This window comes from Heteronotia binoei, chromosome 19 (assembly GCF_032191835.1).
Source record: "Heteronotia binoei isolate CCM8104 ecotype False Entrance Well chromosome 19, APGP_CSIRO_Hbin_v1, whole genome shotgun sequence".
In the NCBI taxonomy this organism is placed as follows: domain Eukaryota; kingdom Metazoa; phylum Chordata; class Lepidosauria; order Squamata; family Gekkonidae; genus Heteronotia; species Heteronotia binoei.
The window spans coordinates 29,704,705-29,732,420 of record NC_083241.1 but is presented as its reverse complement, the minus strand read 5'-3'; the positions used below and the strand labels follow the sequence as shown (position 1 = coordinate 29,732,420).

General features: G+C 46.5%; 1 protein-coding gene across 1 annotated transcript; it reads right to left on the bottom strand.

The window, feature by feature from the left end:
- Window positions 1-389: 389 nt before the first annotated feature.
- OAZ2 (ornithine decarboxylase antizyme 2) lies at window positions 390-26,474 on the bottom strand. Its single transcript, XM_060259801.1, is given in 6 exon segments — window positions 390-2,254; window positions 3,503-3,588; window positions 6,159-6,334; window positions 9,657-9,737; window positions 9,739-9,814; window positions 26,203-26,474. Coding segments are annotated over 6 exon segments (708 nt in total). The 5' UTR covers window positions 26,361-26,474; the 3' UTR covers window positions 390-2,123.
- Window positions 26,475-27,716: the final 1,242 nt, after the last annotated feature.

The window sequence follows — 27,716 nt, the reverse complement described above, 5'->3', positions numbered from 1 at the left end:
AGCTACATTCTGAGTACAAAGATCAGATTTCATAAAGAATCACAGTAAGTTTACTGCTTATACAATAGTCAAAGGATGGGGAAATTTCTCCAGCTTGAAAAAGGTGGTGGTGGTGGGTGATCTACAGCATGAAATGGCAGGAAGTCCTCCATACACACTTTTGAATGGCTGACAACCAGAGATGAAGACCAAGACATTTTGCAGCAGCAAGATTAACATGAGTCTTTGGAGGGAGGCCCCTGTGATAGATAAATGCATTTCCACGGTACAGTCAGCTAAGAATCGCCACTGACAGAAGTGTTACTTTGTGAAATACCTAAAGCCAAATACAAAAGAGCCACTAAAGCTCAAGGAAGTAATAAAATGACAAGTCTGTTTTTTGAAGGGGGGGGAGGGAAAGGCACAATGACACAGAAAGAGGAAGCATAGGAACAACATGAATTGTCAGGAAGTGAAACTGAACTGCTTTGGAACAGTTTACCAGATTGGAAACCATCTTGGTAAACTAGCTGTCTTCTGCCCTGCTGTGTCTTGAAGAAAACCTTTATCGCATTTCTGTTAGGTCAAACAACAAGCTTCTCACTACCCCTTAGGAGGCCTAGGAACGACTACAAGACTATTCCCATAGTTTAGATGCTCTCTACTTCTAACTGCTGCCAGGCTAGAGGAGTCCCCCTGACACAAAGCTGCACACCAGCTGCTTCTTGGGCAATGCAGTGGCCCTGCCAGCCCGATCTGGTGTGCACTACACAAGCATCAGATGACTGGCTCAAGAAAGAGCATTTCACAGTGTAGTTCCTTCTCAGAACTGGCCTGGATTATCTCTTTGCTTTTTGTACTCGCCCTGTCTAGATCTAGAGAGGGAAATAACCAGATAAGTGCAGGAAAAGTCTCTTGAAAGTCGCAAGTGGCATCAGGTCACCATCATTCAATTGTCTGTAATTAGGTAATTAGAAGTTTTGTCACTGTATGTTACACACACTGTGCAAACAGGCTGTTTAAGGGGAAACAAGCACATTGCCTGACCCTTTTCTATGCTCTCTATCGTGTTTATACCTAAAGCAGAGCGTTCTAGAGAACGCTGAAGGAAGAAGGGCATGTCAGAAGAATTTACTCATGCGAACCAGACTTTACTTTCAGGTAATCTCTCCCAGGGCTTCACAACTTCACCCCCATGCATGTTTAGACACTTAAGGCAGAGGGAGTAAGAGTATGTAGAACTGGAATCTAAGAATGGCCGTGGGTCAGATCAGGCAGTCTATGCACATTCTGGAATTCATTTCTGGAAGTTCTTAGGGGCTGTAAGGACATCGGGTAAGATTTCTTGTCGCTGGAGGTCCTGTCTCCTTTGCCTCTATTCTAAGTTGGAATCATGACCTCCCTCCCCCGCCCAGTCACACGACAGAGGGCGACTCTGCTGCGGTCTCATCCAGGGGCAATCGCTACATTCCGTTTACTCTTACAGAGCAGGCCCGGCTTTGTTTGAATGCCCCTTTTTTATTGAAAGCTGCACTAACGCAGTGTTAATAGTTACCTACTTATAAGGCTAGAAGAGCACAAAGCTTTTGAGGACCCACACCCTCCCCCCTCCCCATGTCGGTTACCCTGGTGGCGCCGTCTCTTGCTTTGCTGAAACCAGGGCTCACATTCTCGCACCTATAACACTCAAAGCATCCTGTCCCCTGCTTTTGAAGAGTGAGGGGAACACCGGGGGGAAAATACATATAAAACAAGAGCCAAGTGAACAGAAAAGCCCAGCACTAATTTAACAATTTGCGAAGCCTGTCCCCTCCCCCCTTCTTCACCCGTGGGCTCCTTGCTCAGTGCCCGGCTGGACAGGGTGTCTCCACGAGGCTAGCCGGCGGGCCACAGAGCTGTCACGAAAGGGCTCCATTTACCTTCCACTTAAGATGGTGCGATTACATGTGCAGACTTTTTATATTATTCGCTAGGTAACACATTTCAATGGAAAAGTCAACTCAGAAGATATACAGGTCACTATAACAATAAGAAATGCAGCTTCAGTCCAGGAGAATTTTGTTTTTCCTTTCCTCAGAAAAGGAGTCTCCACCCCCTCTTGTCTCCGATGCATGTTCAGGTCCCTCTGAAGCGCTGCATGGGGTCTAATCGTCATCGGAAGAGACCTGATCCAGGGGGTAAACCATGAACAACACGTCTGGCCGCGGTGGGACACAGGGGTGGCCAGGCCTCACAATCTCAAAGCCCAAAAAACTGAAAGTTTTCAGTAATGGAGCTGTGAAGACAAAACGCCAGCATCAGGAAGGAAGAGTATTCAGAACACCCTCCAGTGCAAAAGCTATGAGAGTTCAGCTATAAGCTAAGGGCTATCTGAACAATGCTGTTGTGACGTGCAAGTCGTTTAGGCCCTAGAGATGAGCTTCCCAGTTTATCTTACCCAGAGGGAAGGTGGCCTGATTGCATCGGATCTCAGGAGCCAAGCGGGGTCAGTACTCGGATGAGAGACAAAGACTGCAGAGGAAGGCAGTGGCAAACCACCTTCACGTTTTACTTGCCTTGCTGGTGTTGCTGTAAGTTAGTTGCAACTTGATGTTACTGTTTCCCTGGCTTTCCCATCCCTCCTTGCTCCCTGGAGTTTTCTCCCCTACCCGATGCCACGATCTGGTCGAAAGGCCAACAGCTCCTGTATTCCGCCCCCCTACTGAACAAAGCCATGGTGCCACCCAGGCGTGCTAGGAAGAACCTGGCTCACTCAGGGGATGATAATGGCACCAAGCTGTCATCCCCCTCAGTAAATCCCCAAATCTCACTTCAAATTAGATTGGAAAATGGGGGCTGTGTGTTGGATGCTGTCATTTTGAGGGGCTTGCGGTCCCCTCCATCCCAAGGAGATCAAAACCCTGATGGCCTGCTGGGAGCTCTCCCCACCACAGTTGTTGCCGGATTAAAGATGTGCGATCAAATTGCTTCCAGACGGAACCAGACTGCTGAAGGCTGATCTTTGAATCCCAAGAAACCAGGAGGTGATTTGCTTGTTTCCAAGACAAAGGATTTCCTGTTTCTCTTAATGAACAGGCTTAATGTCACTGAAATCCACTGCATTATAAGCTTTAAGCCAACTCTCTAAAATAAGGGAGTGGGTGAAAGCGCCAGGAGCCTAGTCAGATACCTCCTTTCTTCAAGTGTAGGAATGCCTGGCCATCCAGTGCCACACCATGATCAGTGCAAAGCTGTCAAAGGGGATCCTTGCCCATTTCGACCAAAGGGACTCTGTTGTACTACTATCGCAGTCATGCTGGTCTTCCTGTATCTCAGTCAGAAATTCTATTCACCACAGCTGTTGAACCAAGTTTCTTACTGCACAAAGCCCCCTTTCCCAAGAAAAACTCAAGAACCTACAATCCTCACACCACGGTTTGTCATAGACAGCATGCCTTTGGGGGGAGGGGGGAGCTGATGGCAGGCTGCGACCACAAACTCTTTCTCCTTCGCCACGTTCCAAATAAAGGGCTGAAGCACTCACCTCTGTCTTCTCTGCTTTTGCGGAAGCAAATGAAGACATAACTTGCTTTCATTTTCTCTTCGGCAAATTCCAACAGTGCTAATAATCTGCCAGGAGGGAGAGAAAAGAGGGCATCAGATGTGGCGACCTGCTGCTGCTTCAATCCTTGCAATGAGAGCACGAGAAGCTGCCTTATACTGAACCAGATCATCAAAGTCAGTATTGTCTGTTCAGTCTGGCAGCAGCTCTCCAGAGTCTCAGGCAGAGGAGCCTTTTACATCACCTACTATCTGATTCTTATGGGTGGAGAGTGGAGACTGAACCTGGGACCTGCATGCAAAAACCACAGCCCTTCCCCTCAAAGAATGGGTTGGGACCATCTCAATTTCTGTGCATGGCAAGCCAAGAAGGGAGTGTGTGTGTGTGGGGGGGGGGTAGGGGCAAGTCAAAAAAGGCCTCTTTTTATTTTTGTGGTGGCAGCAAGCATAAAATCCTAGGCAGGCTGCAAGGAAAAAGGCAGCAGGATATCAGGGAGGGGGTAAAAATTCCAGTCCCATGATGAAGTTTTGGACCCCTAGTCTGGAGAAGATATTGAAGATGATGATATCGGATTTATATCCCACCCTCCATTCTGAATTTCAAAGTCTCACAATCTCTATCTTCCTTCCCCACAACAGACACCCTGTAAGGTGGGTGGGGCTGAGAGGGCTCTCACAGCAGCTGCCCTTTCAAGAACAACCTCTGCCAGAGCTATGGCTGACCCAAGGCCATTCCAGCAGCTGCCAGTGGAGGAGTGGGGAATCAAACCAGGTTCTCCCAGATAAGAGTCCGAAACTTCACCACTACACCAAGCTGCCTGCTGACTTGCTATAACCAAGCACCTAAAGGGGATGCAGCCATCAAATCTTTCCATTTGCCAATTAACCGAGCCAGAGCTGCAGCCAAAAGCGCTCTGGGGTGGAGAGGCTCCTACTCTGACAACTTGGCTTCAGCCCAAAGTCAAATGAAGTTCCACAGGGCATGACCCTTGTAGATGGCTCAGCTCAGTGCCTTTCAAGCCACAGCTCTGACAAGCTTCTGACAGCTTCCTGGTTCACTACCTGGTGCTGGAATTTGAGGGGAAGGGAGCAAGAGTACGTTATGAAGTGACAATCTTACAGCGGCCCTGCCCAACTCGAGGCCAGATCAGCAAGTTTCCTAGCTCTGAGCAAGCACATTTTGTGCAGAGGGAAGTCAAGGAACATACCACCTTGCTAGGGGATTAACACGGCTTGGGAACAAAGCTTCTAAGTCCCACTTTCTCTAAAGAAGACAGGCAATATATCTGGTTTGTATTATTAAGGGAGGATAGCTAAGAGAAAGGAAGGGAGAACAACAGATAAGCACCTCCTGTCACAAAGATAAGGGCAAGAGACTCATAGATCTCCCCCTGCCTGCCCAATCAGTCTTCTCTGTGTCATCTTTCTGGACTGTGTCCTTAATCGTGCCAAATGGCAGGACTTGGGCGACTTCCGCCCCACCGCTCTGCTTGGAGAAGGGTTTCTTGCTGCAGAGTTGGCAAACTAAAGTTAAAATTGCACTTTTAATTAAGTCCTAATTGAATGATGGCCTGTAAGAATGGAGAACAGCGGCAGGTGGAGATTAACTTGGGATTTGGCTAATATGATAGTCATCCATTTTAATTATAACCTCCACCAAGCTTTTTTAGAGACCTATAAATAACCAGTTACGCAATTGTACTTAACCACGCTCAGGGCGGAAGTACCATGCCAAAAAAAAAAAGTGTCTCAAGGAAGAACTATCTTGACCTTTAAACCAAACTGGGGAATGGGGGTTAAGTTTCCCCTAACGGTTGAAATGGAGGCAGACCACCATCCAGGATGGAACAAAGGGGAGGGACGGTGGCTCAGTGGTAGAGCATCTGCTTGGTAAACAGAAGGTCCCAGGTTCAATCTCTGGCATCTCCAACTAAAAAGGGTCCAGGCAAATAGGCGTGAAGAAGAAGATATTGGATTTATATCCCGCCCTCCACTCCGAAGAGTCTCAGAGCGGCTCACAATCTCCTTTACCTTCCTCCCCCACAACAGACACCCTGTGAGGTGGGTGGGGCTGGAGAGGGCTCTCACAGCAGTTGCCCTTTCAAGGACAACCTCTGCCAGAGCTATGGCTGACCCAAGGCCATTCCAGCAGGTGCAGGTGGAGGAGTGGGGAATCAAACCCGGTTCTCCCAGATAAGAGTCCGCACACTTAACCACTACACCAAACCAGTGAGACCCCGGAGAGCCGCTGCCAGTCTGAGTAGACAATACTGACTTTGATGGACCGAGGGTCTGATTCAGTATAAGGCAGCTTCATATGTATATATGTTCAAACAAGCCAGAGATGGAATCAAAGATGTGAGTTGAAGACTACCGACGGAGACTTGGCCTTGAAAACACTGGGGACATTTTAAAGTGGTCATATGCTGGCCTAAGCACCAGTAAGATTTTGATCTTCTCTCCATTAGTTTCTTCCCCACATTGTACCTGTTGTGTGGCCTGCTTTGACTCCTCTCCAATCATGCACAAAACTCCCTCTGTTCATCCTAACCAAGTCATTTCCATGATAGCTAGTAGCACACACATGCTCTTCTTCACAATTTGGTTTCTTTTTTTAACCAGCTTGTTAAGATTCTTACCCTTCTTTACTCCCATCAGCTAATAAACCATCAGGGATTTCCACAAAAAGACTCTGATTCGATAGCACTGCATCCCAGGAAGAGATTTTAACTTCCGTCACTTTGTACTGGAAGTGAACAATGTGTGGTTTCCCATCATGCACTGGAAGATCTTGGTTAACAGTGAGCTTCTCATCCTTTGTGTTTTACAGAGCAAAAGAGAGAGGGGGAGAGAGATAAATGTTAAATCACAGGAAGATTTACTATGATTAACATTTTTCAGTCACTAACAATCACTAATAATGATTTATTAAAATAATATCCTTCCCTTTACTTTTTAGAACAACTGATACTAACAATGTTCCAGTTTAACTAGAAAGTTCCCTTGCTTTAGATCCAAGACAGTTTTAGATGCATCTTCTCTCAAATAATTCCTTGTGGGCATTTCAAAGTGCTGCCATCCTCTCAGGTTCTCTCTCAACCATTTCAGGTGGGCTGTCCAAAATCAGGCCTTTCTTGGCCACATGTAGCAAGCGTTCTCACACACTCAGATCTGTTCTGTCGTAACCAGAAAAAAATGCTCATAGGTGGAATTACGCAGGTCGCACTAAACTCTGGTGCATCACAGGGGGATATAATGGCATTCTGGTTGACAGAAAGCACAGACCGCAATGCTGTATAGTCGACTGTCGCAAAAACTCCAACTATCTTAATAGGATCCAGAAGGTAGTCCCGCTCTAATGCTTTAAAAAAAAAAAATTACTATTTCCAGAGGGAATCTTGGTAGAAAATTCCACTGTAAAAGACTATTTTACCAAATGCAAAATGATGCACTCCCAAAAGCGAACGGAGCATGAAGCGTTACCAATGCAAAAATTTCAGGCTTATGCAACCTAGGGTGCTTCTTCAAAGCAGAAAGGCATGATTTTAAAGCACGCGGTTAACCCACCAACATCGATCATGCTGCCAAAGCTACCAAGGATTACCAGAGTGTTTAGTCTGTGCTTCACCAGAATTCCAGGCAATTCACCATTCCCATTTTTTGTAAATAATTTTTTTTAAAAAAGGTAAAGGTCGTCCCCTGTGCAAGCACCAGTCGTTTCTGACTCTGGGGTGATGTCGCATCAATACGTTTTCATGGCAGACTTTTTTACAGGGTGGTTTGCCACTGCCTTCCCCAGTCAGCTACACTTCTCCCCCAGCAAGCTGGGTCCTCATTTTACCAACCTAGGAAGGATGGAAGGCTGAGTCAACCTGGAGCCGGCTACCTGAACCAGCTTCTCCCGGGATCGAACTCAGGTCATGAGCAGAGGGCTCCGACTGCAGTACTGCAGCTTTACCACTCTGCGCCACAGGGCTGCTTTTTGTAAATACCACATGCTAAACAAAACAGGTGGAACTTGGACTCAGCTGGGGAGTCGAGGGTGTAGTTCTGCACCTTCTCGCCTGGAGCAGCGCAGGCCCTGGAGGTTTGTGCCTTTGGGGAGGAAAACCTTTGCTTCCATTCCCAGCCCACCCGAGTCTGCTCCTGTAGAAATGCTCGTTTTCCATCCCCGAGGCATGCTTAGGCACAGCTGCAGGCAGGCAATTTATTATTTATTTTATTAATTCAGTTTATACCCTGCCCTCCCCACCGAGGCAGGCTCAGGGCAACCACCAAAACCATGTATTACCACAAAGCTTAAGCTTCACCGACAGCCAGACATCCCAAGCAGGGTTACACCCTTCTAAGCCTGCTGCCTTTTATGGATTTCGAAGGGTGCAGCTCTGTTTAGGGTGGCACTGTCATTCTCTTCAGACCAGCTGGGGCTACTTGGCTTTTACAGATTCAATTGAGCTACTTCCAGGACCTGATCTGCAGCACTGGAAAGAAACCACTGGCCTCTTTATCCCTTCTTTCTGGCTGCAAGACAACCCTTGTTCTAGGAGACAGTAGCTGTATAAGTGTTATGGAAACACACCGCCCTGGGGAGTACAGCAGTCAGGTGATTCCTGAGAGCAATCCAGGGGGAGAAAACTGGAACGTTCTTATGTGTGCTCCAAGCCAGCATCAACTAACTTGCTGCAGAGAACCATTTCAGTGTTATTTTCTACGGTGCTGCTGCCTAATAAAAACAAGAACGGTATACACTCAGGGGGCTGGAAAGCAGAGCTGGATTAACAGGCCAAATAGGCACTGGCTTATGGGCTCCCCACGCCTTTAGGGGCCCTGGGCTGGCTTTCCCCTCTGCTTGCAGCCCTCCCAGCCTGCACATGCAGCTAGCAACTGAGCTGCTCTTTGCCCAATCTGCCTGGTGCAGCTGCTGCTGGCATTGTCGCTAAGTTTGTCTCTCTGCTTCTCCCCCCCCCCCCCAGCTTTGTCAAAGGGGCTTTTAAGAAGGTACCTGCAGGCTGCAGCGGGGCTGCAGACTCTGAGATAATTTGTGACAGGGCCCCCAATATTTTGACTGCCTAAGGGCCTCCACAGGTTTAATCTGGCACTGTCAGAAAGGGTCCCAGAAGTCCCTTATTTCCAAAAGCACCCAAGATTGCCCTGATGTAGATGCCCCTGGCTAGCCTGATCTCCGGAAGCTAGGCAAGGACAGCTCGGGTTAGTAATTGGATGGGAGAAAACCAAGGAAGTCCGAGGCTGCAAACCACCTCTGTTCATCTCTTGCCTTGAAAATCCTATGGTAGGGGTGGCCAATGGTAGCTCTCCAGATGTTTTTTGCCTACAACTCCCATCAGCCCCAGCCATTGCCCATGCTGGCTGGGGCTGATGGGAGTTGTAGGCAAAAAAACATCTGGGAAGCTACTGTTGCCACCCCTGCCCTATGGGGGTCACCCTAGTTGGCTGTGACTTGACTGCACTTTCCACCACCATCCCAAAACTGCCATACTGAAAATTTGTCAACATTAGGGTCCATCTACATACTACAAAGACCTAATGTTTGTTGGGGAACAACCTGAAGATTCTATATCAGGTGTGTGATGCCACCTTTTAAGTGCAGGCTAGCTCATTTCTGCTTGCAGTCACTGCAGTCAGGGAGAAGCGGCTGTCGCTCCCACACACACACAGTTTTTTCATCCTTAAACTGCTCCTACAATGGTTGGTCACTCTGCTATGAAGCTTACGTAACCTGATCTTTATAAGGAAGCCAACAGCAGCTTTGAGGACACGAAAACAGAGTGGAAAGGGAAGGCTAAAACCATTTTCTCCTTGTGTGCTACAGTTACGAACAGGAAAGAGCCATGGGCATCCATCGCATGTGTGATGCACAGTCCGCCTGTCGTTCCCCTGTGAATACGAGGACTCTGTAATGTGTAGATGGAGCTGCAGAAGTAAGAGATGCTTGACCTACATAGTCTTAAGGAGCTGTTCCGAAGCAAGGGAATATCCGTTCTGTTCCTTCTGACTCTTATTCAGAGATGACAGGATTGCTTGCATTCCCTCAAAATAAGGTTCCGTTGTCAAGCGAATCAGTACCCAGCCTCACCACCACCTGCTAGTTAAGACTCCAAATGCGAAATGTGGCTCACCTTATATATCAAAGCTGAGGGAGAAGGATCCCTGCCACCCCCTCGCCCACCGGGGATCTTCGACAGTGGGTGAGGGGCATCAGGAGCACCACAGAGGCCCTGGGACAATGTGCCTGCAGCACTGGAGTTGAGGGCAGTTACTCAAAGGCAAAATACTACTGCAAGAAGAAGAGGAAAAGGCAAACGGTTAGATGTTAGATTCGGGAGCCTTGCTAGGCGTCTCGGCTAAGACACTGCGCCAGGCCACTTGCGCACGATCCATCTCGAGCAGGCGATCATCAGACACAAGGAAAACAAGAGGGAGGGAGAGAAGAGAGTCCCACTGCAACGGAGAGGGCGCACAGCAAACGCCTCCTCTGGCAGGAGGCCTGGGCGGCTGGAGACAGGAGCCGACGAGTGCACGTTTTTCAATAAACATCTAGAAATAGAGCGACAGATTCTCAAAAGGGGAGGGTTAGATTTCATGTGTTCAGAAAGGGAATGACAAGGGCGGTGGCTGCAGTTCTTCCAGGCGTCTGGAGTAGATTGTTTCAATATTTGTGTGAGGCCACCACCCTTAAGGGAGCGTGTGCGCTTCTTCATGTAGACCTTTTTGCAAAGATCCCACAGAGAGAGAGAGTGAGAGAGACTTGAGAGCACACGTTGGGGCTTGCTCGCTTGCAGGGCCTCTGGAAGAGACAGCTTGTGCCTCTCCCACACAACGGAGACGCACAAATTCGCTTCTATGTACATTAACAAGAGGCAGCAATTTCACCACGGCTCGTGATGCGGCCCAACAAAATGGAAGCTCCTGAAATAGATAATGCAGCACAAGATAGAGAGGAAAGAGAGGGACCACAGCAGTGAGCACAGGCAGATTTACTCAACAAATAATCCAATGCTTTCCTGGCCAAAGATGCCCTTCATCAGGGGAATTTTGTATATTTAGAAGCACACAATCCTGAAACAGAAAAATCCAGAGAACATAAAAGCATGCAGCATTCAGTCCTCCAATAACAAGCTACTCTGGGCCTGAAACAAATTGGGCCCTTCGCTGAATGTGTTTGTCTCTGCTCTCTTCTAGAGATCTTGTGTTTTCCCTTGTGTCCAAAGAGCCTGTGGTTGTCTAATATAGTCAGCGGCCTACTTACCATTTGGACACGGTAAAGCCACTTGGCATTATAAGCAGCATTTCCTCCACATCCAAGGCTAATCTGCCAGTTTGAAGACATGTATATGTTTCCCTCCCAGTGACTTAGATCGTGTCCCCTCTCCCTCATCTTAACAACAACCTGGCACTGTTAACCATTACACCACACTGTGAGAAGACTACTGGGAAACGTCAAGATAAATTTCATTAAGATGAAATTCGCTACATCGAAGTCAAAGGGACAGGGCGGCAACTAACGCAGCATCAGCTAACTGGAGAAGAGTAAGTTTTTATTGCTCACTTTTCTGTATCCTAAGCCTCAAAAAGCAGCTTACAATTGCATTCCTGTCCTCTTCTCACAACAGGCATCTTGTGAGGTAGGCAGGGCTGAGATCTCTGAATGCATCAGATGAAGAAGACGACTGCAGATTTATACCCCGCCCTCTCTGAATCAGAAACTCAGAGCAGCTTACAATCTCCTTTATCTTCTTCCCCTACAACAGACACTCTGTGAGGTGGGTGGGGCTGAGAGGACTCTCACAGCAGCTGCCCTTTCAAGGACAACCTCTGCCAGAGCTATAGCTGACCCAAGGCCATTCCATCAGCTGCAAGTGGAGGAGTGGGGAATCAAACCCAGTTCTCCCAGACAAGAGTCTGCACTTAACCACTACACCAAACTGGCTCTCTTGAAACGGGCATCCAGCTCACAAAAATATACACCACAGTAAAATCAGGCTGTTTTTAAGATGTCCTGAGACTCTCTATTGTATCTGTCACATTCACAAACTGGAGGTCAAACCTCCAAATTCCTCAGGCTTCCACACAAAGAGTAGGGTTTTGTGCTACCGGAATGCTCATTTCTATCAGAGAACCACCTAAACCAGTTCCCAGCAACTCTGTATTAAAGGCAGACGCGCACCAAGAGGATGGCTCTGAGTCAACACGTTCTGGCTGGGCAAAAGGAGCCTTCGCACACTGGCAGTGCTTGCTTCCAGCTCCATGGCCTAAGGCTAGCGCGTCCCTGAACGGCAGCCATTATCTGTACTGTGCAAAAAGTAAAACGACTGCATGCGGCCAAATCAACACTAGCTGAGAAGCCAAATGGCTAGTTTGGAACCGGCAGGGGCTTCTTGCTCAAGTTAATGTGCCTGTGTGGGCCGATCCAAAGCAGCTGTGCTTGAGGTGCCTGCTTCTAAAGCACATGTACGTGACATTGGCTGGCCTACATCGACGGTATTTGCTGGAACAGCCTGGGTGGAGGAGACTGGTGTGACAAAACACTTGGCATGGTGCTCCCCACTCTCACTCTCCAGCCTCTCCAATGCGGCTGGCAGATGTGTTTGCTTTCTCCAGTCAACAATGCAGCATTATCATTGCTGGAGGATTTTTGAATAATCAAGCGTAGGAGTGAAAATCAAGATCCCCCCCCCCCCCCCCCCGTGGAAAGCAGTTCATTCTTGCAGCGGCTAGTCCCATAAAGACTTTCTGAGGGCTGGATCAGTCATGTCTGTGACTAAATCAGTAAGTACATCAACATAAGTATGCCCAGACAGATACTGCTACAGAGGCCCCATTAGCTCAAGGAAACCAGGGCTTTTTTTTGTAGCAGGCACTCCTTTGCATATTAGGCCACACACACACCTGATGCAGCCAATCCTCCAAGAGCTTACAGGGTTCTTAGTACATGGTCCAGAGATAGAATTCTAGCAGGGGCTCCTTTGCATATTAGGCAACGCACCCCTGATGGAGCCAACCCTCCAAGAGCTTACAGGGCTCTTAGTACAGGGTCCAGAGATAGAATTCTAGCAGGGGCTCCTTTGCATATTAGGCAACGCACCCCTGATGGAGCCAACCCTCCAAGAGCTTACAGGGCTCTTAGTACAGGGTCCAGAGATAGAATTCTAGCAGGGGCTCCTTTGCATATTAGGCCACACACCCCTGATGGAGCCAATCCTCCAAGAGCTTACAGGGCTCTTCGTACAGGGTCCAGAGATAGAATTCTAGCAGGGGCTCCTTTGCATATTAGGCCACACACACCCCTGATGCAGCCAATCCTCCAAGAGCTTACAGGGCTCTTCGTACAGGGCCTACTGTAAGCCTACTGTAGTACAGAAGAAGTGGCTACATCAGGGGGTATGGCCTAATATGCAAAGGAATTCCTGCTACAAAAAAAGCCCTGAAGGAAAGACAATTCTGCATCAAGAAAAGCCAGATTATTCTGCATCAAGAAAAGCCAAACCAGTACACATTATGTGAACCAAACACCTTTGTTTATTTTGTAGAATCTGGTCTGTTTCTAATAATCGGGGGGGGGGGGGAGTGCTATGGGTATAAAGAAATCTCAACCCACCCCCTTCCAGAACGCTGCCAAGCCCAACCCACCACACACTTTTAAAAGCACAGAAACTGAAACATGGGGAGACTTGTGTGCCGCACAGTACATTTCCAGCTGTGCCTGCAGAATTCACACAGTCCTGGGCATGCTCAGTAAGGAAGAGACACACGCCACCATCATATGAATGTTGTGAACTTGTACAGAAGCAGGGTTTATTCAGCAATATGTACAGTGGTCTATTTCTGTTATGTGGCAAGACTTTCTACCACTTACACGGCACATTCATCTTTGCAAAAACAGAGGGAAAATATCCCTTTATCTACACTAATGCACAGAGTATGGGAAACAAACAGGAGGAACTGGAAGTCCTAATAAAGGAAGGTGACTATGACATAATAGGCCTTACTGAAATTTGGTGGGATGACACTCACAACTGGAATATTAGGATTCAGGGGTACAACTTATTTAAAAGGGACAGGCAAATGAGAAAGGACGGAGGCATAGCAGTATATGTGAAGGAGGTATATACTTGTGAGGAAAAATGTGAATCTGAGCATGGCAGCTCAGTTGAGAGTCTCTGGGTAAAAATAAAAGTAGTAATTAATAACAGTGATATTATTGCGGGGGTCTGCTATAGACCACCAAGTCAGGCAGATGACTTAGATGAGATACTTCTACAGCAGATTGCAAAGTTCTCCAAGAGAAAGGATATCTATCTATCTATCTATCTATCTATCTATCTATCTATCTATCTATCTATCTATCTATCTATCTATCTATCTATCTATCTATCTATCTACCTACCTACCTACCTACCTACCTACCTACCTACCTACCTACAGTGATCATGGGAGATTTCAATTACCCGGACATCTGTTGGAAGTCCAACTCTGCTAAAAATAAAGTCAAATAGGTTCCTGACTTGTCTTGCTGACAACTTCCTTTTCCAAAAAGTGAAGAAGGAAACAAGGGGATCTGCTATCTTGGATTTGATTCTCACCAATAAGGAAGAATTGACTGAAGAAGTGGTGATAGGGGGCACCCTGGGCAGTAGTGACCATGTGATTTTGGAATTTACAGTCTTAGGGAAGGGAAAAGCTATATGTAGTCAGACTTACAGGTTGGACTTCAGAAAGGCAAACTTTGATAAACTTTGAACTATGCTGGATAAAATCCCATGGTCAGAAATACTTAGGAGGAAGGGGGTCCAGGAGGGGTGGGAGTTTCTTAAAAGCGAAATACTGAAAGCACAATCACAGATGATTCCTATGAGAAGAAAAAATGGAAGAAGCCTAAAAAAGCCGAAGTGGCTCCACAAACAGCTCTCTAAAGACTTGAGAAATAAAAAAACCTCCTTTAGGAATTGGAAGGAGGGCCTTATAACCAAGGATGAATATAAACAAATCACCAGTGCTTGTGGAGCAAAAGTTAGGAAGCTAACGCTCAGTATAAGCTTAGGCTGGCCAAAGATGCTAAAAACAACAAAAAGGGATTCTTTTCTTATGTTCAGAGTAAGAAAAAGAGCAAGAACATGGTAGGTCCATTGCAAGGGCAAGAAAGTGAAATTGTAGCGGGTAATGAAGAGAGGGTGGAACTGCTCAATTCCTACTTTTCCTCAGTCTTCTCTTCTGAGGGGAACGGTGCTCAACATGGCAAAAACAGAACATATAAGGAGGGTATGAAGTTCCAACCTAGGATCAGCATAGGGGTAGTTCATAGACACCTAGTTTCTCTAAATGAAACTAAGTCTTCAGGGCCAGATGAATTGCATCCAAGGGTTCTAAAAGAGCTTGCGGGTGTGATTTCTGAGCCTCTGGCTATTATTTTTGAGAATTCTTGGAGAACAGGAGAGGTGCCGGAAGATTGGAGGCAGGCGAATGTTGTCCCCATCTTCAAGAAGGGGAAAAAAGACGATCCAGGTAACTACCGACCCGTCAGCTTGACGTCTATACCTGGAAAAGTTTTAGAACAAATCATCTAACAGTTGGTCCTGGAACATTTAGAAAGAATGGATGTGATTTCTAAGAGTCAGCATGGTTTTCTCAAGAACAAGTCATGTCAGACTAACCTGATCTCTTTTTTTGAGAAAGTGACTACCTTCCTGGATCAGGGGAATGCTGTGACATCGTTTATCTTGATTTCAGTAAGGCTTTTGATAAGGTTCCACATACTATCCTTGTTGACAAGTTGATAAAATGTGGTTTGGATCCTATTACCGTTAGGTGGATCTGTAACTGGTTGACAGATCGCACCCAAAGAGTGCTTGTGAGTGGTTCCTCATCCTCTTGGAGAGGAATTTTAAGTGGAGTGCCTCAAGGATCCGTCCTGGGACCTGTTTTGTTCAACATTTTTATCAATGATTTGGATGAAGCAATAGAGGGAATGCTTATTAAATTTGCAGATGATACTAAATTGGGAGGGGTTGCAAACACAGAAGAAGACAGAAACAGGATGACCTTGACAGGCTGAAAACTGGGCTAAAATCAATAAAATGAATTTCAACGGGGATAAATGTAAAGTTCTGCATTTAGGTAGGAAAGATCCAATGCATGGTTACAGAATGGGGGAAACTTGTCTTAGCAGTAGTATGTGGGGAAAGGATCTAGGGGTCTTAGTGGATCATACGCTGAACATGAGTTAACAGTGTGATGCGGTGGCTAAAAAGGCAAATGCAACTTTGGGCTGTATCAACAGAAGTATAGTGTCCAGATCATGTGATGTGATGGTATCGCTTTGCTCTGGTAAGACCTTACCTGGAGTATTGTGTTCAGTTTTGGGCACCACATTTTAAGAAGGATATAGACAAGCTGGAATGGGTCCAGAGGAGGGTGACGAAGATGGTGAGGGGTCTGGAGACCAAGTCCTATGAGGAAAGGTTGAAGGAGCTGGGGATGTTTAGCCTAGAGAGGAGGTGGCTGAGAGGTGATATGATCACCATCTTCAAGTACTTGAAGGGCTGTCATATAGAGGATGGTGTTGAATTGTTTTCTGTGGCCCCGGAAGGTAGGACCAGAACCAATGGGTTGAAATTAAATCAAAAGAGTTTCTGGCTCAACATTAGGAATGAACTTCCTGACCGTTAGAGTGATTCGTCAGTGGAACAGGCTTCCTCGGGAGGTGGTGGGCTCTCCTTCCTTGGAGGTTTTTAAACAGAGGCTAGATGGCCATCTGACAGCAATGAAGATCCTGTGAATTTAGGGGGAGGTGTTTGTGAGTTTCCTGCATTGTGCAGGGGGTCGGACTAGATGACCCTAGAGGTCCCTTCCAACTCTATGATTCTATAGGGGGAAAGAGAATTTCATGAATTCAAGGGAGTATTTATTTAGTTTTGGATAGCAGTTGTGTTGGTCTGCAGCACAACAGCTAGACCAGTCCAGGAGCACTTGAGAGACCAGCAAGATCTCTTAAGTTGCTGCTGGATGCAAATCTAGCTGGTATATTTATTTAATCTATGCTCTGCCTCTCTCCCTGATGAGGTCCCAGAGGGTATACAGCATTATCCTATCCTCCATTTTATCCTCACAACAACCCTGTGGGTATTTGAACCTAGCTCTCTCTCTGATCTTAGTCTGCCACTCTAACCATTATATCAGGGATGGCCAAACTGTGGCCCGGGCGTCACATGTGGCTCTTTCACACATACTGTGTGGCTCTCAAAGCCCCTACTGTCCCATTGACCAGCTTGGAGAAGGCATTTATCTCTTTAGATCACCTCTCCAAGCCAACCAGCAGCTTAGATCATGCATTTAAAGTTAAAGTTGCTTTCTTTCCACCTCTCCCTCCTCCTGTCTATTCTCCTTCCTTCCTGTCTGTCTTGCGGTTCTCGAACATCTGATGTTCATGTCTTGCAGCTCTCAAAAATCTGATGCTTATTCTATATGGCTCTTATATTAAGGAAGTTTGGCCAGCCCTGCACGATACCGTATTATTTTATCTCATTCAAAGAACAGAGATGGAGGATAATTTTTTCAGAGCTGAGACATGCTCATGGTAGACATGTTCTCTCCTCCCCACCCATCCTGCAACCTCTGATCAAACTGGCTGCTATAGAGCATCAGCAGTGTGACATACACTTGGATTTCCTCTGTCTTGCTATTCGTTCCAGTTAAAACAAGTCTTGAATTTCCCCCAAAATAACCACTTTGACCAGAGATAATATAAATAAAGTGGAAATATGTATACATTGTGAGAAGCAACTGACTTACCCAATCCATCTTCAACTCCCTGCGAAAAAATGTCTCTCAGATCCAATACTCCCTCTAAGCTGTGGAGTCTTGTGAGCAAAAATTCTACTTTGTGAGCTACAGGCATTAAAGTTGTGAGCTACTGCATAAATTAGTTTGCTCTGGGACCATTTTCGCTGAACTATGACAAAAATGTGTGAGCCGGAGGACAAAAAAACCTGTGAGCTAGCTCACACTAATTCAGGTTAGAAGGAACATTGCTCGGATCTTATAATGCCCTGTGTTCCACTGGTATTCCGGAAGCCATTTTTATGCCCCGTAGAAATAAGAGCAGACCACGTTAATCCACCTCCATGCTCTCTTGCATGGTTATCGGAATGAGCAAAATCTCAGAGAGCGATCGCTGAACATTTGTTCAAATCATTAAAATAAGAACGTGCACTCTAAAATAATAACCCGGATGAGAGCAAAAATTGGGTCGCACAATGCTTGGCTATACGGCTGGATGGATTTAACCCAAATGGTAATTAACTTGTCATCTGATATATTGGCCCGATTAGGAAAAAAATAAAACTTAAATGCTGCTTCGCTAAAGAAAGCCTTCTCTACCATAAAACAAGAGGGACCCATTCCAAACCTCCTAATAGCGAGCCAGGCTTGGATAATTGGGTCAGTAAGAACTGATAAAATTAAAAGCCTGACCCAAAGATTGCATGCATTGTATTAAGTGGAAACCAGAAAGCTGGAGCATCCAGGGGAAACTGTACTTGGCATGGACAAAGGAGCCCTAAAGAAAAGAAAAATCAAGTATAGATTTCAAGGGAGCTTCACTGCTGGTTTCAAGGGGTACAAGCAGGTGCTTGGGGGGTCTTTCAGGGAAACAAAATCTTGCCCAAGAGCAAATTACAGTGGCAGTAAATCTCCTCTTCAACAGAAATGAGCCATCCAACCACTTATAAAATCTAGTCACCTGATCACCCCCTTTCAAAAGAGAGAAAGTGTTAAGACAAACGTGAGCCTGACTTACAACAGCTCTGCTTCTCTTCCAGATACCATCCAATTACCACTTCCATATTTTTTTTTAGCCAGCAACCGTCTTAACCCTCATCCTGTCACCGGCCGGAAGTGTATTTTAATATGCAACTGTAAATAGCCACTCGCTCAGTGCTCTGGTGTAAGAATTGCCTCCAGACAAAGGATTCCCCACCCCGCAGCATGCTAGAAAGTCCGAACACTGGCACATCTGAGCAAGCAAGAAAGCTTGAACACGAGGAGAGACTCTTCTCCTGCCAGGACCTGCATGGGCCCAGCATCAACCTGGGAGCAAAACTCTGAAAGGAAACAAAGAAACTAAGGAACCCCTCGTGGGCTCCACTACACCTGAGGTTTCCTGGCTCCCAGCGGGAGACCCATAGCTTTTTTTCAACCGTAGATTCAGGTTCCAGACTTAGGGGAACAAGGAATCCTCTGAATGGGCTCATCCATTTCCACCCCAGAGTCTCCTCTAGAACCCCAGAACCAAAGAAAGTAGAGCTAGAGCAGGGGTGTTGAACTCATTTGTTATGTGGGCCGGATCTGACACAAATGAGACCTTGTCGGGCCAGGCCATGTGTGTCATAAAATGTAGCAGAGATAAACTTAGCACTCCTTGGTCTTAAAGGTGCTTTGTTTGTATCACTCCTGCGCAATCCAGGGAGCTGGGCAAAGGAAGCTCTGGCTCTTTCCTTCCAGGAGGGGGAGGAACCTCAGCCAATATAAGGAAGAGAAGTTTGGCTCAGTAGCTCTGCTGTGGGATTGAGAGAAACATTCCCTCCCTTCCTCCCCCCAAGGGAAGAGCCTCAGCCAAAGGAGAAAATAGAGGCTTTGCTCTGTAGCTCCGCTGTAAATGAGCAAAGCAGAAAGAAGCAAGATATAGGGAGAAGGAAGCAGATAAGAGTCAGTTGCTTGGGAGCCTGATAGGAGCCGTCCGGGGGCCTCGTTCGGCCCCCGGGCCGCATGTTTGACATCCCTGAGCTAGAGCCGAGCCCAGATAAAGAATCACATGCCTGGCAGTTCAAGGCATCTTGCAATCTAGCTCAGGCAAAAAGAAAGTGTCACAATCTCCAGATAGATTGTTGCAGGATCCATCTCCAGCTACAGAAATAGGCAGGGCTTATTTGTTCTCTACATAAGCCTTCTGTTGTGGCCTGGCACTTCAATAGCTTCCCAGCTCAGCTTCTGCATAGGGCTCCCTATAGCAAAGGTTTAGTTTCTCTGAAAAATAGTCAGTTTGGCCTGATCTCAGCCCAACACACACACATACATACACGCACACAACACCCCTTCAGCTCCAGCTGACTCAGTTGGAACTTGTTTCTACCATAATGCTAGTGATCACAAGGAGAACAAAGTCAGTAAGGAGCTTTCTGAATGCTTTGCTGAAATAAAAAAAGAGCTGAGGTGGGTCAAAAATAGCCAAAGTGACTGTCACTACTTAAAAATGGTGAAATTCAAAGAGTTATGTTTGGGTACTAGAGTATCGTTCCACCAGGGGGCTTCATTTGTGCAACAACCAGTAATAAATTTGTAGTGCAACTGAAATGCAATGGAGACATTCCTAGACATCCAAATTTTGTTTCTTCTTTGTATTATTTGTATATTTGTATGGGTGGGTGTGCACCTGGAAGTCATGCTGACCTCTGGTGACTGACCCCTACTGGGGGCTTGGAGGATATTCAGAGAGGTGGTTGAATCCTCCCAACTCAATATTTCAAGGATGTCTCCCATCTAAGTACTAACCAATTCTGCCTCTAAGCTGTGGAGTCTTGTGAGCAAAAATCGTACTTTGTGAGCTACTGGCATTAAAGTTGTGAGCTACTGCATACATTGGTTTGCTCTGAGGCCATCCTTCCTAAGCTAAGATAAAAATGTGTGAGCTGGAGGCTAAAAACTGTGAGCTAGCTCACACTAACTCAGCTTAAAGGGAACACTGGTACTAACCACAGTCAACCCTGCTTAACTTCTGACAAGATCAGGCTTGCCTGGCCTATCCAGGTAAGGGCCAATTTTTGCTTCTTCTTAATTTGTGACTGCAAGGAACCAAAGCTGCATGATGGATCCTGACATGCTGTTTAGTGCAAAGGTTTACTTTTAAAAACAGGCTCAAGTCTGCCTTTCTTATGGTCTGTTCAACGACAGCTGGAGTGATGAGTTGAAGAAGGAGCCTGGAATTATGTGATGGGGACCCTGTGGGATTTTTCAAGGCAAGAGACATTCAGAAGTGGCTTGCCCTGGCCTGCCTCCACATCATGACCCTGGTATTCCTTGGTGGTCTCCAATCCAAGTACTAACCGGGTTCTGGTGCTGTTTAGGTTCTGGTTCTGTTTCGGTTCTGAGATCTGATGAGATTGGGCTACCCTGAGCAGAACAAAACTGATCCCCAGTCTCAAAAGTGCCCCAGGCTACCAGCTGTAAGGTCAGATGTTCTGAGTGGTGGCTGTAACCCTGTGCTAGAAGGTACATGTGCATGCATACACACACCCCAATCCAAGTCCTTCAGCTCTGTTTTTTTCGAGCAGAGGTACAAAAGGTCACAGAGAAATACATCCGATTCTATGCAAAAGCCACATTTGGAAACTAACCAAGATCTCGAAAGGTAAGTTATGCTACTAGGTAAAATGTATTTTAGACTGCAACAAAGCTTTGCCCGTAGTATGCTTGATGATTTTACACCAGCCACAATGCTAGAAAAAGATCTAAAATTAGTAAGGGCTCATGCTATCTGTACAGGACAGATTGTTCATATACTGTAGTGAATGTTAAGAGGATCGCCAGGCCCCGCCCCCCCTCGCTGACCTGATTTCTAGACCTCTAGATGGATGGAATTACCTCACTGTTTACATAACACCAAAGGCCTTGAGTGGATTTTAAAAAACAGCCAGATGAGTGCCCTGTGTACACCCATATTTTTAAGTTTAGCCGTCAATCACAGTAGCTCTGTCTTCCAGCCTGTAGTGCACAGATGATAATGTTAAGCTGTTTTATTATTTTAAAGTTTGCATGCATTATTGTTTGGAGCAATCTAAGAAAACCTTCCCTGAAATAGCGGTGAACAAAACAGCCTTCCTGTTTTACAAAACAACTGAGATTTTCCAACCATCCCTCTAAACATTTGCCAGCTCAAGTGACAGTCTGACTTGCAAGCATAGGATGCTTACAATCTTCCACTCCCAATTAAAAAAAAATATTTTGAAACAATAGGAACTGCATTTCTTTAAAAAAAATGCTGTTCCCAAAGTCTTGAGACTACAATCTGAAAGATGGATTTGTGCTTTACTGCCTTGTGCATGTTTTAGTAGCAGGTTTCTCAGGTAAGATATATTTAGCCAAACTGAATTGCTGCTGCAAGCTTTCTGCATAGCCCAGGCCAATCTCAGAAGTGGTTCAGAATGCCTGTCTCGCATAACTGGGAGTTTACACAATCAACGGTTTTCCTCTAAAAAAGCATCTGAGAATTCAACTGTAGTGCACGAAATCTTATGCTGGAACCAAATGTTATCTAAGATTCCATTAAGAGTCCCGTAAGATTCCTGTTTGCCCTGACTAGCCCAATCTTATCAGATCTCGCAAGCTAAGCAGGGTTAGCCTGGTTTAGTACTTGGATGGGAGGCCAGAGTTGCCACATAGAGGCAGGCAATGGCAAACCACCTCTGAACATCTCTTGCCTTGGAAACCTTACAAGGCTGGCAAGAGTTAGCTGTGATCTGACAGCACTTTCTATCACCAAGAGAGGCCTGACCCACGCTAGCAGGATCTCATCAACTCTTGGAAGCTAAGCAGGGTCAGGCCTGCTTAGTGCTTGGGAGGGAGGCCACGAAGAAAGGCTGGGGCGGCTATGCAGAGGCAGACAATGGAAAACCACCTCTGGTAGTCTTGCCTTGAAAATCCCATGAGGGGTCGCCATAAACTGGCTGCAACTCAACAGCACTTTCTACCACCACCGACTCTCAAAAGGCTACAAAAGGCTTTCTCTGCCATTAAATTGGGAAATCACTTTCATCTACAGATACCAAAATAGTTTGAGACAGGTGTCTGGACAGGGCCTGCGGCAGTAAACATGAGTTTAAAAAGGTAAAGGTAATCACCTGTGCAAGCACCAGTCGTTTCTGGCTCTGGGGTGACGTCGCATCATGATGTTTTCACAGCAGACTTTTTATGGGGTGGTATGCCATTGCCTTCCCCAGTCATCTACACTTTAGTTTAGCAGTATCTTAAAAGTAACAAGCATAAATGTTTGTGGATTCTTCAGATGCAACGACTGGCTCTTCTGAAGTAAGATATTTATGTAGGAGGTATGAAACAAATAAACAAGGAAGCAGTTTTCTCTGGGCCATGAAAAAGAGGAAGCAGAGGGGAATGCATAACAGTGCAAATTAAAGTCTAATCAAGAATACCAGACACCATTCACTTAGCCTTACTAAAATCATTCACACCAGCACAGTGAAAAAGATCATGTTTTTTCAAGTATTGCACTTGGAATATCTGGAACAACAAGTAGTTAGTGCAGACGATATCCTTGATTAATATTCTTTAGCAAACAAATACAGGTTTCTGCCCAGTTTAATCGATTAGCAATTATAAACAAGAAGCAGGACTAGCTATCCTGTAGCCTGGAAGCCAGTTCAATCTCTCAGTGTAGACTAGTAAAATATGGAGAGGCTGGAATTCATATTCCTGCTCTAGCCACGAAGCTCACCCCATAGTTTTGGGCTGGGCTTTTTTGGTAGAAAAAGCCTAGCAGGAACTCATCTGCACATTAGGCCACACACCCCAATGTCACCACTGTTTCACTCAGGGGTTTTTTGGTAGAAAAAGCCCAGCAAGAAGTATTTGCATATTAAGTCACACCCCCTGATGCCAAGCCAGCTGGAACCGTTTTCCTGCTCAAAAAAAGCCCTGGTTTTGGGCATGACTGTCTCTGCCCATGTTTCCCCACAGGCTACTGCAAAGTTAAGCGAATTCTTTATCAAAAGCTCTGTAAACAGAGGAAGACTTAAAACAATACTGAACATCTAGTTCTGTTTGAGTTGTGAGGAATATCTCATTTTTACATGGAGCCTTCCTCTTAACTTTGGCTTCTTGGCCAACCATGTTCTGCAACACTCCCCCCCCCCCCTTCATTCAAGAGGAAACTATCATTACAGCCCGTCTGGAATCTTAGTCATAGAAAGCTGGAGTGGAGGGGACAGAGTAGAAGCTATATTTACCTGTTTACAGAATCTGTATCCCACCTTTCTGCCAAAACAGACTCAGGCTTATAAACTTTCAGAAATTTCTCTGTCTAGCTCCAAATCCAAAGAGTGAAAAATAGCAAAGCCTCAAATCCAAGCGAGGTCATTATACACAATTCTCCCTAGTGACAAAGGACTCCACAGAAGAAGTACAAAGGCCTATGGTCTAGTCTGAAAATCACTTCATATTCCCGTCTCCCAGCAGTGTGAAGCCAGTGGACGTTGTGCAAGAGTTACTACAGTCCTCTCTGAAGAGGAAGCTCTCTGGGGACAGGAGTCATCTGTCCTTTCTCAGAATTGTCTCTCAAGACAAAAGGAGGCTGATTTTTCACACTGGCGGAATGCTGTTTTGCTCCAACCCAGATGCCAGCGTAGCCTTATTTCTTTTAAACTAGCACTGGACACCTGTTGATTTTTGGTGGATAGCCCAGGCTAGCCCTATCTTGTCAGCTCTCAGAAGCTCAGCAGGGTCGGCCCTGGCTGGTATTTCGATAGGAGACTCCCAAGGAATACTCGAGGCGTGATATGGAGGCAAGCAACGGAAACATCTCTTGCCTTGAAAACTCCACAGGGTCAGCTGTGACTTGACAGCCAAAAAAAAAAAAAAGAACCCTTTTTTTCTGCAGTAGCCAAACAGAATTTGAGTCTAGCAGCACTTTAAAGACTAACAAAATTTGCTCAGCTTTATTTCTGGAGGCACAAGAGTGTATTCTGGACCACGATCTGAACCTTCTTGGTGTATGGTGCACCAGAAGTGCACAAAAAGCAGACACACAAGTCAGAAAAGCTGCAAAGGGTTCACCTTTCTGACACTGAACGTAAGTAAGCTTCTTGCACACAACTGCTATCACTTGTCCTACTCCAGCTTTATAAAATGCTCATGGCTAGTCTGTGTTCCTGTGGAGCACCAACAATAACTGACACACACCCCAAGATGCCCCAGAAAAGCTGGTGCTCCATCAAACCCAGATACTAAGCTACCCTGCTGGAGAACCACAGCTACTGGAGTGAGTGCTCTTCTCCCTCTAACCGATTTGTGCACAAAAGCCTGGAGATACCAAAAATAAACAGAATTGGAGCAGATCAGTTTCTATTTGCATTTGACAAAGTGACCTTTCGCTCAGGACAGGTTGTTTACCCAGGAAAATTGGTGTTGGTCTTTTAGAGAGCTACTGGAATTGAATTTTGTTCTGCTATTCCAAAAATAAACAGGTGTCCAGCAGCACTTAAAAAGACTGATAACATTTTATTACAGGATAAGCTTTTGCGGACGAGTTCCCATCTCAGCAGGTGCCATGAGATGTTTCTGACAAAGCGGGTTTTGGCCTGAAAAGACCCAAGCGGGGATTTCCAAAAAGGCAGTGTTTCAGGTGCCACAGGACTCTTGTTTATTTTGGCAGCTACCCCTTTGGGGTCTTGTTTTCCAAAATATCCAATTCCAAGACCCAAGGGCATCACCTATGTGAGCATCACGAGGCTGCCCATTGGCAAGCTTTGTGGGCCAATCCTGGGCGTGTTTACCAACAAACCAGCTCCCCCCCCCAAACTTCGAGGAGGGGGGTCCACATGGTTGCAACTTGAACATATCAATCTGCCTTATCAGACCCTCAGTCCATCCAAGTCAATATTGTCTACTCAGACTGGCAGTGGCTCTCCAGGGTCTCAAGCTGAGGTTTTTTAATGCCTACTTGCCTGAATCCTTTTTAGTTGGAGATGCCGGGGATTGAACCTGGGACCTTCTGCTTACCAAGCAGATGCTCTACCACTGAGCCACTGTCCCTCCCTATACATATGAAGCTGCCTTATACTGAATCAGACCCTCAGTCCATCAAAGTCAGTATTGTCTACTCAGATTGGCAGCAGCTCTCCAGGGTCTCAAGCTGAGATTTTTCACGCCTACTCGCCTGGACTCTTTTTAGTTGGAGATGCCGGGGATTGAACCTGGGACCTTCTGCTTACCAAGCAGATGCTAACCGCTGTCCCAATCCCAAACTTGCTCTTCTCCTCTCCAAATCTGCTTGCCAGCCAGGTCAGAAGTCTCACATCTGAGAGATACCTGGAATAATAGGCCTCTTGGCTCCACCTTGGTGCAAGAAAAATAAAGAATGTTCTCCTAACAAGCCAGAGGTGGAGAAGACAATAAAAAAGGAAGCGCAAGAAGGGACGCCTGGGCGGGGAAACAACCCCCCCCCCAGGAAAGGAGGGGAGACAGAAAAGACCCCCCCCTGAATTTCCAAACCTCCATGGGGGGGGGGGAGAGGAGACATGAAAAAGAGGCGTCGACGTGCGCAGCCACGGCGTGCGCGCGCGTCCCACTCGCACAAGAGCGTGCAAAACGTCCCGTTCCCCCCCCCTGCAAACCTTGGCGCCTGCGCCTTACAAACCCTCCATTCCCACCCACCCCCCTTTAATTTTGTTTTCCTTCCCCTTCCTTTCTCTCTTCATCTTTTCTCCCTCCCCTCGCCTTTGTGCATCATCCGGGTCTCTTGGAGAGGGGGTCGGCCCCGATCCTGCGAAGAGGGACGGGAAGGCCCCGATCCTGAGAGGGGGAAGGCCCGTATGTCGCCCCCCTCCCCCTCGAGGGCGCGCGCCCCCGTGAGGTCAAGGAAGGCCGCCGCCCCGTCAGTACCTGTCCTGGGTGTTTATCATCCTCGGGGCTCGGCAGGACGGACGGGGGGTCGGGAGGAGGCGCTCGGTTTCGGGCCTCACAGCAGCTCCTCCCTTCGCGAGCGCCCAGCTCCGACTGACGGACCGAAGCGGCAGCCCCGCCCCGTGGCTCATTTGCATAGCCGCGCCCCCCTCCGCCGCCAGGCTGCCTGGAAAACTGACGCTCGAAACAAAGGCGGGCCAGAGAGAGGGAGGTGCCGGCAACCACCTCGCGCTCTTTCGCGGCCACTGCGCAGGCGCGAGAAAGGGATTCGGCGCGCGCGCAGTGGAGGACTCTTGTTTTTTTTCCGCCGGTTTGGGAAGAACGCTGGCACGTGGCCCGCCGTGGGATCGCGCGCGCAGGTGAAACGTCGCTATCTGTTGGGGTTTCCAACTTTCCAGGTGGGGCCTGGAGATTTCCCATAATTATGTTTTCTTCATAAATACGGAGGTCAGTCGCCTTGGGGGAAATGGAAGCTTTGATGGCGTCGACTCTGTGACATCGCAGCACTGCTGAGGTTTCTCCCATACCCAAACTCTACCACTTAGGGTTGCCAGTCTCCAGGTGGGAACAATAAAGCACAACCATAAGGTTATAGTGACAAAATAACATGTAATATAATACATGAACAAAAAGCCTTAGTAACAATTATATGTGTTATGAGGGGAAAAGTCCATTTCCAAAATCAGGTAAATCCGGAATGTACTGAAACTTCTTCAGTTATGATGATTCCTCCATATTGTTCAAAGCCTTGAGCCAGCAGTGAGCGAGAACCTTTAATGAAATAGTTTTGGACGGGTTAAGTCCCTATGTGAATTGGTTTTGAATACTTGATATTTGTATCTTTTGTCATTGTGGAATATCCCTTGTTGATAAAGGACTGAAACAGGTGTGGCAGAAGTCGACCTGTTGGAGGATTTTTCCTTTCCACTATTATTGGAGATGGCTCTTACCTACTATTGAACAATATGGAGGAATCATCATAATTGAAGAAGTTTCAGTACATTCCGGATTTACCTGATTTTGGAAATGGACTTTTCCCCTCATCACAAATGTACAAAGCAGGAGTCAAGTTGCACCTTTAAAACCAAGTTTTATTCAGAACATAAGCTTTCGGGTGGTCTCTTAAGCACACTTCATCAGACGAGGGGATCAGGTATAGTGGGCTGAAATACATGCACTATACCTGATCCCCTCGTCTGATGAAGTGTGCTTAGAAGCACACAAAAGCTTACGTTCTGAATAAAACTTGGTCTTAAAGGTGCCACTTGACTCCTGCTTTGTTCAACTGCTTCAGACCAACATGGCTGCCCACTTGGATCTATCAAAACAAATATAGTTGTTGCTAAGGCTTTTTGTTAGTGTGGGACTATATATTATATTACATGTTATTTTGTCACTATAACCTCATGGTTGTGCTTTATTGTTTACTCTAGAGTGACTTCTCTCCTTTGTTTATAGCCTCCAGGTGGGGCCTGGAGATCTCCCGCTTTTAT